This window comes from Ochotona curzoniae, unplaced genomic scaffold (genome assembly GCF_017591425.1).
Source record: "Ochotona curzoniae isolate NIBS_2020 unplaced genomic scaffold, NIBS_Ocur_1.0 scaffold_2453, whole genome shotgun sequence".
Classification (NCBI taxonomy): Eukaryota; Metazoa; Chordata; class Mammalia; order Lagomorpha; family Ochotonidae; genus Ochotona; species Ochotona curzoniae.
The window spans coordinates 19,198,079-19,210,594 of record NW_024467094.1 but is presented as its reverse complement, the minus strand read 5'-3'; the positions used below and the strand labels follow the sequence as shown (position 1 = coordinate 19,210,594).

The window sequence follows — 12,516 nt, the reverse complement described above, 5'->3', positions numbered from 1 at the left end:
GACGGTAACTGGGGTGAATTTCAGAAAGCACATTGATCAGCCAGATTGCTGTGTCCTGTAGGGCTTTTTAAGAATTTATTGGCACACTTCATCAAGATATTTGAGAGAGTATTCAGGGAAACCTAAAAATTCTGCCGTTTTTCCCTTTCCTTATAAATTCATGCCTGGGCAGAAATTACAGCTTATGCGGGCTGTCCCTCCACAGAACTCAAATGCGCACTATTTTTCATGTTACTTAGCACGGCAGTAATGTCAGATGTTAAGGATTTTTTGTTGTTGTTTCTTTTCTGTGAGGGTTTCACCTGATGTATATTTTATCATATGTCCCTTCATCTTGCCCTTATTTCAACTTCCACTTACTCCAATTCCCCACATCATTCTCTTAAGAGTAAAAAATAAGTTTTATCCACTGAGTTCTCTTTCTCATTTAATGTATCTTAGGTTGAATGTTCCTTGCAAAAACACTTTGCGTTCAGAATTGGCCTACCCTTCTGTTTCCCCCACATTTTCTCCCCCTGTGTAGATGGCATGCCTTCTCCTATGGCACCCCTAGGGTTCTGTCTTGGCTGAGCATTTGGGATTATAAAATCCTAAGTCCCTGTGCTCTGCTTTGGAAAATGATTCTTGTGGTTATTATTTATTTATTTATTACTTTTAGAATAGTTCTACTTTTGGCCCATAGAACTAACTAGCTCTTCGAAACAGAACTTCTTACACTATTCCAATTAAAGCCAAGGTCTTTGTGATAGTATTCCCATTTATCTAAATCTAGGATGTGTATGTGCACACACTTGACTGGGTATACTTGTACTGACATGTAAGACTTCTGGTTGGACACACATTGGGAATCATGGCAGCTTGTCCGAATGGTTGTTGTTGAGGAATTTGTAACCTACATTCCTCTTCTCATGGGAAGTACCATTCTGCTTCAGGAATATAGAACAAGTGCAAATAGTAATACTGACAGAATTCGGAATTATGATACAGTGGAGCCTTCACGTAATTCTTTGTTGAAGAAGTTAGGGCCTAAATGTTAAGGCTTATTGTTATTCTGAGTTGATAATCTCTGCCTTGCTTTAATAATTTTTCCTCATGCCTGGGTAGCCTGCGAGTTGCACAATAATCACTCACACAGCTTTGTAATCAATGCCCAAAGTAATAGGATTCCTCTGGCCACCGGCAATTAATAAATTTGTGTCTTTTTTAAAACACTAGCAAGTCGGGCCTGAAATACGACTGACTGGCTCTCCTCATTTGCATATTTATTGCAGTGGAAAAATTCTTACCAGATGATTGATGCTGAGCCTGCCTCTTGAATTCCAAGCAGCACATTATTATGAAATGAAAAATGCCGGCCATACAGTTGATTAAAGTTGAAGACAGTGGAATCGGTGTTTTTTAAGATTGTGGGAGAATTAAAGGCATATTTTAATAGATGTTGACAAGAAGTGAACTAACAAAAGCAAAGCAAAGGATTTGCTTGAAAAGATTTAATCAAACGTCTTTCTTGGGGGATTAATTGCTGGGGGTGACTAGTGCAAGTGGCAGGCCTGTGTGAATTTGAATGAAAAGTATTGTTCTCAGACCAATATAGTGCATGTCATTTTGACCTATAGTTTAGCTCTAGTTCTAGAGTACTTTAGAAGGAGAAAAAAAATACTCTTGTAATCTGCAAATTCCAATTCATTGTATTTATCTCTGTTAATAGGAGTGTGGGAGTTTATGTGTACTTGTACATAAATAATTGTATGTTTGCATATTTATTTAAAATAGCTGTATAGATGTTTTAAACTGATATGATTAGATTTGTTTTACTTTATACATTCATTCTTCCTGTTCCACCTTCATCCTGTAGCCGGAAATTTTATTTAGTGGTGTGTAATCTAACTAATGAACAGTGTGCCATGTCCAAACTTATTCTTCTGACTACAGTTTTGTTTATGTCAAGCAGCCTGGATGAATCAAGGAAAAATATAAAGCTGTTAGATGAAAATGGTTTTTAGATTGGTGACATTTTATATACAGAATGCTTGCAGATGTGTAGCATGTAAATGAATACCTAATACAGGAATCTCTGAATACCAGGTCAGGCTCACTGCTATATGTTTCAAGCGGAGTGTGAAGGATTTAGTTCATGTGAAAGATGACAGTGGTTAGGATAGTAATATGTCTTCCCTTCTGCAACTTTTTAACAAAATTACAAAATACATTAATAAATGATAACACGTTATTTCTTTCCTTATTTCTATGAGATCAGTAGGCAAAGAATTACCTACATTCTATAGATGAGAGACTCAAGAGATTACACTGGTCCACTCAGCATAACACGACTTAGTAGTGATGGTGTCAGGTAGAATGTGGGGCTCCTGACCCTCAGGAAAGTACTTTTTCCATTTATTCTGTATTCAAGATTATCCCTGCAGCCGATCAGATGCTTGGGGTGAGTGGGGGTAATATCAAGAGGCACGTGTCCTTCTTAATCTCTTTGTAAGGGAAAGGCCTCTGGAAATGAACCGTGTAGGGCAATATAAACATATATGCCCTTGACAATCTCATTTGCTTTGTGGCCACATGCCGAAAAGGCTAGAGAAGAAAGTATGTGCATCTTTACTACTTTTCTTAACTTTCAACTCTTCTATAACAGGAAAGAGATCCAAGATGAGTTAGAAACTGTTTATTCCATTCCATTTACTATTCACAGGGTTGAACAACTTGGATCCAGTCCTATATAAATAATAGAGATATTTTGTTTTTACTGGTTTTTTATCTTGGCTGGGAAGGATTTGCCATGGAGTTGGTGCTTGGCTCTAAGGAGGTCTTCACCTCCACCACAGGACTGCCCTGCATCTCTTCTGGATTACAAAGCATCCAGAATGAACTGTGACCCAGCATCATCAAGAAGTAAGAATGGATTCTGTCCTCTTAAGTCTCTTCAGAGGAAGTTGACTTGTCTGTTGGGCCATTGGTGACATCTACTTTGCTAAATATTGCTGTCCCCCTAACCCCCCTTTCTTTTTTTCTTTTTTTCCTCTTTGGTGATTAGAAGCACAGAATTGCAGATTTCATTTCTGGTAGGTCTCTTGACACTTTGATGCTTGATGGTGCTATCCCAGAATGGAGCTTAAGTACTTCAGGGTTACTTTCTGAGTGGGTGAAAGGGTGTATGAGAGAGTATTAACAGAAAGGCACACTTTGATTTACTGGTACTGGTTCTCTGCTTTCTTGTTGGATTGATACGCTGTCTAATATATGAGCAGTAGGTTTTTAAAAACTGACCTAAATAAAAAGACTCGTGGCTACTTGAAAGTGGCTCTTGAAAGTTACGGTCATTTATTGGATGTTTTGACAATTCTTGGTTATGCTGTGTGAGTCAAATTATCACTTGCTTTTTAGGGGCAGGAAGCTGTAAACATTACAGACTGTTTTTTAACTTCTTCCTTGCATCAATTTTTATTTCATATTTCAGTTCATGAATGTATGTGCCTAGAGGAAGTAAGGGACAGATATTTTGCTTTTTCTGTCCTTTTAAGTTTTTCATTGTGAAAAAAAGGCACATAAGTCACTGTTTTAATTCTTTCTATGGTTGCAGTTCAGTGGTGTTAAGCATATTCATATTGTTGTGCAGCCAGTCTCCAAAAGTTTCATCTTGCAGAATTGATGCCATACCTTCCTCTCTTCCCCTCCTCTAGCCCCTGGTTCACATTCTACTTCCTGTCCCCATATGTGGGTGTGACTTCTGCAGGTACTTATGTGCGTGGAATCCTGCGGTGCTTGTCGCTTTGTGACTGGCTTATTCAACTTAGTATAATATCCTCAGGGTTCATCTGTGTTGTAGCATGAATGTCAGTTTCCTTCCATTTTAAGGCTGAATGAATATTCCATTGTTTTTTCCTGTTCCTTTTGAATAGGTTCAGTTTAAAGAATTATGATTTTTGTCTCTACTGAGATGAATTGAGATGATAGAATTATTATATCATGGTCTGGGGATTTTTTTTAAAGTTTTTCAGTAATAGTAAAATATATATAACATAGCAAAAACTTGCCCTTTTAATAATTTTAAGTCTGTAGTTTGTTGGCATGAGTATGTTCAGATTATTATGCAACTGTCTCTACTGTCCATATCAGATTTTTTCCATTGTCTCAAAGTTGGACACCTGCAATCATGACATCTCTACTCTTCTCCCCACCCCCTGGAAATTGCTATTCTATTTTGTGTCTCTGTATAGATATAGAATGACTATTAAGATACTTCATATAAGTGGAATTATACAGTATTTTTTCTTTTCCCCAATTGACTTTTTTTTACAAGGTCAAATATTTTCCATATTTGATCTGGGGAATATTAAAAACTGCTCTGCAGATGCAAATTAACGTGTGGTATTACTATTCTTAAGATGTCATTTCTGGAGGAGAAGGTAAAAACGGTTCATATTTTTAAAGAATTTGGATGAAATGAGATTTCTGTATTTTCATGGGCCCTCTTCCAAGTACTAGTGTCTGTTTCATTTCTTATTAAGGCTTTTGCTATAACAGACACTTTCTGGACTTCAGCTGCTAGAGGAGATGTGTGAACAGTTCTTCGCTCTTTTCTCGGATGGCTGTGATGAGAGTATTGGCAGTTATCATTTGTAATCTTTGCTCTCCTTTCTTTGAAAATGTCCTGTATATTTACATAATTTTGCATTGTTCTACATGTACACATAGCATATTCTTGCCTTTAAATTGTCTCTTTCTTATTTACTTTTCACCTGGGTTATATTTAATTCATTTCCCCAAAGCTGACAGAATAAATCTGTATTGCGATTTTCTTCTTCATAAGTATCTTTATATTTACCTGGTGGAAGATTTTTGTTTTTTTTAAAGATTTATTTATTTTACTTGAAAGAGTTACTGAGAAGAGGGAGAGACAGAGAGAGAGATCTTCCTTTCCACTCCCCAAAGAGTTTGAGCGGCCAGAGCTGGGCCATAATGAAGCTCAGCACCAGGAGCTTCCTCCATGTCTCCCTTGTGGGTTTAAGAGCCTGAATACCAGGACCATTCCTCCACCTCTTCCCCCCTTCTTTCCCAGGTCTTTAGCAGGAAGTATTTATTTATATTTATTGGAAAGTCAGATATACAGAGAGAAGGAGAGGCAGAAAGATCTTTCATCCACTGGTTCACTCCCCAAGGAGCCACAAAGGCTGGAGTTGAGCTGATCTGAAGCCAGGAGCCAGAAGCTTCTTCCTGGTCTCCTGCATGGGTGCAAGGTTCCAATCCCAAGGCTTTGGGCCATCCTCTATTGCTTTCCCAGGCTACAAGCAGGGAACTGGGTGGGAAGTGGAGCAACCGGGATATGAACTGGCATTCATATGAGATTGTGGCACGTGCAAGGACTTTAGCCACTATGTCTCTGGACTGAGCCCAAGGGTCTTATTTCAAGCAAGTTATAGTTATATGGTGTTATATTGCAGGTTATCATTGGGTCAAGTTTCTTCTGTCCAGTTGAAGAAGGCTTTCTCAGGCAGGTTAATTTCTAGCCTTAGATTGAAATAGGATGTTACTGTGTAAGGTATTTGGAGAGCTTTTCTAACTCATGTATTGATGTCCTGTTAATGAGATGGCATTGGAATGCACAATAGTGAGAAGGCTGCTCATGCTGTACTAGGTAGAAACAAGCAGAAAAGAGAGACTAAGACTTATCAAAGTCATGTAATCAAAGTTGAAGTTAGTGTGGAGAATAAAATAAAAAAATGAATATAGGGATAATTGAATGAAAGTAGGGGTGTTTGTAAGATTTTGATTATGTGGAAGAAAAGTTAGAAGCATGGCCAGAGATTACCATTAGCAGAGATGATAAGAATGGAAAGTACAGGATTTATCAGCCAACTAAACATATAGAAAAAATGCAGCCGAAGTCCGTGATCTATAACAATACATTCAACAGAGAAGAAAATTCAGACAAGGGAGAAATATTAGGAAGAAAAAAAGCTTTGTTTCTTACGTGACATGTATTTGAAGGTATGACCTTCCATGGAATGCTTTTTCTGGCAGTTGTAGCTGGAAATGTGAAGGCTTGATTATAGGAGAGAAGTCTGAGAGCTCTCAGCACATAAATGGTGATACTTAGTGTCTAGTTAGTAGGATTTTTTAGCCTGTTTAGTGGGATTGTTCTGCTGCAGAAAGTAGGGATTCAGTTCTTGGGGGTCCAGTTTTTATTCCAGGAGTTCTTAGCCATAGACTGTAAACCTAAACCCAACCAGCTGCGTGACAGATCCATGCTGTTGGCTGCGAGAACTAGATGGCAACATGTTCTTGGTGCACAGATTTTTTAAAAGGCAGTTCACTACTATGAAAAGAAAGCCATTAGTTTAGGTTTTTGTGTGTGAACAAGAACTTTCCATATGGGTATGTGTTGTGAGATTGAGTGAAGGAGGTGGCCGCTTAAACTGGATGCAGATGAGCTCTCCGGGGGGAGGGGGAGAGGCGGTGTAGATCCCGGGCTAAAGGAGTGTTCTTTAAAAGAGGAGGGATTGTTGAAGGAGTTGATACAGTGGTGATGCTCAAGGATCTAACTCCAGAGGAACAATTGAATGGTCATGAAGGTAGGCAAGGAGGGAACTGGTGAAACTTAATAAATTGAAGAACTGATAATGTGCTAGACTTACTTGTAAATACTTTTCTAAGCTCCTTATGTGTATTATCTTGCTGGTACTTGACAACAGTCCTATGAAATGAATACTGTTATTCTACTGGGAAATCCGGTATTTTAGAGGGTTCTTAGTCCCTTGTATTCACCGTCACCAGCCAGAACTGCTCAAGAATCAGGAGTTAGAGGCATCATATACTTGGGAGAATTGTAGGTAATCAAAAAATGGTCTTTTCTGCTCTGCTTTATTTCTCAGGTCACAAGGCCCTTAAAGCATTGTTGAGGTCATTGGTGGATCTTCAGGAGGAGTTGCTCTGTCAGTACCCTGACACTAGGTACCTCGTAGATGGGACTAAACCTGAAGCAGAAAGGTGAGAGGACATGGAGCTGTGGAGTTATTTATTTTCTCTTTATCTGGTTGTTTTCCATCATTTATGAAGTAAAACCAACTTATATAAATAGTTGTTCCATTTGTTAGGAAATATTGTTAGGAAAAAAGACTGCATATGTTCTGTGCATGTTTTTTTCGGTCTTAAGTTGGTTGAATTATGTAAATATGGTGCTCATAGATATGGAATTGGCAGAAACAGATGGCCGATTGTACAATTTAGGGCCAGTCCTGTGGCCTTCTTTTTGAGTTTTTATTGTATTGTATTGTATTTTTGGAATGCAGAGAGAGAGACAGGAAGACTGAGTGATCATCCACCGACTGAGGGGTCACTCCCTGAATGCCCACCATGGACATAGCTGGGCCAGGTTGAAGCCAGAAACCAGGGAGTTCCAAATACATGACCATTGCCTGCTGCCCCCCAGAGTGCCTTAGCAGGGAGCTGGGGTCTGACATGGAATCAGAGCTTGAACCTGGGCACGTGGGCTTGGGTATTGCAAGCAGCATCTACTCTGCTGTGCCGAACGCCTGCCCAATTTTGAGTTTTCTGATTTAATCCAGTAATGTTCTCTGCAGGTCTACCTTGTGGGTCCCTGGGAGGATAGCAACTAAAAAGAAAAGGGGGTACAGTGCGACTCTCCTTTCCTGAGTTACAGAGAGGCATTTTGATTTGAGGATTGAATTCATAGAAATATGGTTATGTGTTAAATGTTTTTTTCAAATGTTTATTTTTATTTGAAAGGCAGGGTTACAGATGCAGAAAGCAAGAGAGGGATGTCTTCCCTCTGCTGGTTCCCTCCCTGAAGGGCCTCAGTGGCTGGAGCTGGGCTGGTCAGGAGATTCTTCTGGGTCTGCCCTGTGGGTGCCAGGGCCCAAGCACTTGGGCCATCTTCCACTGCTTTTCAAGGCAAATTAGCAGGGATCTGAGTTGGAAGTGGAGCAGCCTGGACTTGTTCTGGTGCCCGTAAGGAATGCAGGTGAGGTCTAGTTTGTTTTGCCACAGCACCAGCCCAGTGTGTTTAATTTTTAAAGATCTGTTCATGATAGTACAGTTGTGATTCATAGATTTTTCTAGCAGTGATTTTGCAGCTTCATTTATTTTTATAATTTCCTTACCTCATAAACATTTTTTAAAAAGATTTACTTATTGCATAGTCAGATATACATAGAGGAGGAGAGACAGAGAAAAATTTTCCGTCTGCTGATTCACTCCTCAAGCGGCGCAATGGCTAGAGCTGTGCTGATCTGAATCCAGGAGCCAGGATCCTCCTCCAGGTCTTTCATGCGGGTGCAGGGTCCCAAGGCTGTCCTCAACTGCTTTTCCAGGCCACAAGCAGGGATCTGGATTGGAAGTGGGACTGCCAGGATTAGAAGCGGCACCCATTTGGGAGCCTGGCGTGTTCACAGTTGGGCAATCTTATGTTGCTTTTCCAAGGCTCATTGGCAGGGAGATGGATCAGAAGTAGAACAGCTGGAACCAACTAGTTTCTTTATGGGGATGCTGGCATTGCAAGTGGTGTCTTAATATATTATACCACACATTGGAACCTCAAAATATTTTTGAAAAGAATTATTTATTTTTACTTAAAAGGCAGATTTTACAGAGAGATAAAGAGAGACAGAGAGAGGTCTTTTCAAGAGCTGGTTCACTCCCTAAATGGCCATGGGACTGAAGCTGAGCCTGTTTGAAACCAGGAACCAAAAGCTGCTTCTGGGTTTTCCACATGGGTGTCGGGGACCAAGCACTCGGGCTGTCTTCTGCTGCCTTCCTAGGCTGTACATAAGCAGGGAGCTGGATTGAAAGCGGAGCAGTGGGCCCGGCGCGGTGGCACAGTGGTTAAGGTCCTTGCCTTGCACGCCCAGGATCCCATATGGGCGCCGGTTCTATCCTGGTGGCTCTGCTTCCCTTCCAGCTCCCTGCCTGTGGCCCGGGAAAGCAGTCGAGGACAGCCCACGGCTTTGGGATCCTGCACCCACGTGGGAGACCTGGAAGAGGCTCCTGGCTTCGGATCGGCATAGTATCGGCCGTTGCGGCTCACTTAGGGAGTGAATCATCGGACGGAAGATCTTCCTCTCTGTCTCTCCTCTCTGTATATCCGCCTTTCCAATAAAAAAATAATAAAAATAAATCTTAAAAAAAAAAAACATAAAGAAAAAAAAAATAAAGAAAGCGGAGCAGCTCAGACACAAACCAGAGCCCATATGGGATGCCAGTGTCACAAGGAAAAGATTAACTTATATACCACTATGCTGTTCCCATCCCTAATGGAGCAATTTGATATTTATTTGAAAAGACACATAAGTGTTTCACCTTAAGCACATTCTTTCCACCCAAATAAAAAAGCCATTCTAGTAGAGTGTATTTGAATGCTCATTAGGAGCATCTGGGGTGTGAGCCAGCAGGTGGAAGATCTCTGCCTGCCTCTCTCTGACTTTAAAACAAATAAATAGGGCCCGGCGCGGTGACGCAAGTGGTTAAGGTCCTCGCCTTGCACGCCCGGGATCCCATATGGGCGCCGGTTCTATCCCAGAAGCCCCACTTCCCTTCCAGCTCCCTGCCTGTGGCCCGGGAAAAGCAGTCGAGGACGGCCCAAGCTTTGGGACCCTGCACCCGCGTGGGAGACCCGAAGAGGCTCCTGGCTTCGGATCGGCATAGCATCGGCCGTTGTGCTCACTTGGGGAGTGAATCATCGGATGGAAGATCTTCCTCTCTGTCTCTCCTCTCTGTATATCCGCCTTTCCAATAAAAAAATAATAATAAAAATAAATCTTTAAAAAAAAAGCAAATAAATAAATCTTAGTTGTAAAAACTTAGAATAGGAAAGACTTCAGTATTTTCCTTTGTGGAGCCCTGTTCTTTGTTTGCATAATGTTCGTTGATACGGAGCTCATGTTCTTACTGATTTTCCAGTGAGGAGATTTCTAGTGAAGATGAAGAGGTGGTAGAAGAGAAGAAACAGAGAAGGGCCCCACGGAAGAGGAAGCTGCAGATGGATGACTATCCCAGCTTCATGGCAAAGCGCTTTGCCGATTTCACTGTCTACAGGAACCGCACACTTCAGAAATGGCATGATAAGACCAAGTTGGCTTCTGGAAAACTTGGGAAGGCAAGTTGTGTGTGTGTGTGGGCATGCGCCCACATAAGGTAGGTAGCAACCTGAAGCAATTTTAAGAAAATTTTCTGGATATTGTTATGATTTAATAATTAACAGTCTTTTTTTTTTTCCTCAACGTGCAGAAGGTTTTATTTTAGCTGGGGACCTGTGGGGGATGAGGAGAGAGGGAGTGGAGGCTGAGGCTGCCTGGGCAGAGGACAGGGGGTTTGAAACCAGGCTTTATTCTGCATCACTCATTTCTATAGCAGAATATGCTGAACTGCCAGCTGCGGTTTGTATTTTTCAGATTTGGGATTTTAACTTTGTTAGAAAAATATTTTATTCTTAAAATGGATGTCTTTGTGTTTTAAGTATTGAATGTACAAAATAAAGAAATGGGTCTTAAAACAGTTATTAAAGGAGCAAAAGTCAATCTGCAAACAAAAGTGATTTAATCTGCTTAAGTCTAATTTTTTTCCTCTGGAGAACAGTTGCAGCCACTCACAAAGTCCATCTGTAACAGAAAGCCTCTTCTGCAAAGGCAATTGTCTATTTCTTTGCTGACACAGAAAGATAAAGAAACTAATGTAGCTGTCTTCAGCACCGACTTTCTGCATTATCTGACATCGGTTAATGTTGTTGCAGGGTTTTGGTGCCTTTGAACGCTCGATCTTGACTCAGATTGATCATATTCTGATGGACAAAGAAAGATTACTTCGAAGGACACAGACCAAGCGCTCTGTCTACCGAGTTCTTGGCAAACCTGAACTGGCACCTCAGCCTGTCCCGGAGAGTTTGCCCGGGGAACCGGTAAGAACTCTGTAACTACGGGAGCAGCACTGGGGAGGCTAACTCAGAAATGTGCAGGTATCGTGCCTTGGGATAAGAAGTTAGAGAAAGGAAAACAGGTATACTTGACTGGGTTATTGAGAGCCTGGGATTATGTGCAAGGAGGAAGTTTTAAAAATGAGGTTTTCATTAATTCTTGTGTGTCAGCTTCTGAGATTTGAGTTCGATGCAGGAAACTGGTAATAGAAACGTTCATAATCCAATTTTTTACAATTCACTCTGACTTTGTGGGAATGTCAGTATGGAAGCAGGGATGCATTTTAAGCTTAATGTTGCTAGTATTCCAGAAAAGGACCTGAAAGTGGAATAGTCAAATATCATTGTTTGAAGGGAATATTTTTATATTATATATGCTAGAAGAAATAGTCATGTGTTAATTTTTTTATGTTCTTAAGATTTTAAAAGGGAAAATGAAATCTGCCCCTACTCTGAAAATTCTGCTTGTGTTTAGTCAGTATTGATAGTTGTGACAAGCTTTCAGGGATTTTTCTATTCATCTTAATATATACACATATACACAGACACAAATATGGTGTTTTTTTTAAACTAAATAGTATGGCCATATTTATGTGTTTATAAACAAAATATGTCAATTATATAGAAGGTCTTAGCATTTACTTTTTAAATGTAATACATACTAGACACTTGCCCATACTGTTTTATGAGACTGCCTTCATTTTTGCACATGGCTGCAGAACCTTCCATTGTATGGATGTATACTACTTTATTCAAACAATGCATGTTTGTGTTGTCTCCAGAATTAGAAACAGTGCTACAGGAAGCATTCTAGAAAATTTGAGTGTTTTTGCAAGCATATGGATAGATTTCATGAAGTGGAGATGTTACATTAAAGGAAATTCACTAAATCCTGATAGAGGTTGCCAAATTGCCTCTGAAAGCTGCGTTAATATATAGTCCCTCCAGTCATACTGAAAATTGGCAGTCTTGTTGATGAAAAAAAGTTATCCTTTCCTCTTGATTTGTATGTATTTAGTAAGAGTGGAGTTAAATATATTTTTGTTATTATTTGTGACTTTTTTTAATCAGCTGTCTTGTTAATGTGTTTGCCCATTTTATCATTGAACTGTTTTTATTTTTAAATTTTTATCTACGAGCTTTTTTGACTTAGATTTGTGGTTGTGTTAGTTTGTAACCTCATGGGGATTCCCTCCACTTGTTGACGCAGGAGGTCCTTCCTGAGGCCCCCGCCAATGCTCACCTGAAGGATTTGGATGAAGAGATCTTTGATGATGATGACTTTTACCACCAGGTATGACTTAACTCTTTGTGATAAATGGTTTTAGCGTGTTAAAATAGCAGATAGACTTCTCTGAACAAGGGGCAGCTTTGGAAGAATGAAGTCAGCACTGCATTCATAGTAGACTGTCATTCTGGATTTGCTGCATGTTTTTTGTTTTCATTCTGAAATGGAAACAGCTGTAGCTACCTTCCTAGTTGTTCAATAAGTGTATATTATATGTAAAACAGTTTGAACTCCTGTGTGTGAGATGGTTTCTTTTTTCTTAGCTGTGCTTGGTAGTATTAATTGAGGACTTTCT

The 12,516-nt window shown here is 40.1% G+C and overlaps 1 protein-coding gene across 1 annotated transcript in view; it reads left to right on the top strand.

The window, feature by feature from the left end:
- AATF (apoptosis antagonizing transcription factor) overlaps positions 1 to 12,516 on the top strand; it is a 100,936-nt gene that overhangs the window by 31,282 nt on the left and 57,138 nt on the right. The window contains exons 5-8 of the mRNA XM_041000283.1: positions 6,882 to 6,996; positions 9,925 to 10,120; positions 10,754 to 10,918; positions 12,144 to 12,227. Of these exons, the coding sequence (XP_040856217.1) occupies positions 6,882 to 6,996; positions 9,925 to 10,120; positions 10,754 to 10,918; positions 12,144 to 12,227 (560 nt within the window). The remainder of the gene's footprint in view (positions 1 to 6,881; positions 6,997 to 9,924; positions 10,121 to 10,753; positions 10,919 to 12,143; positions 12,228 to 12,516) is intronic.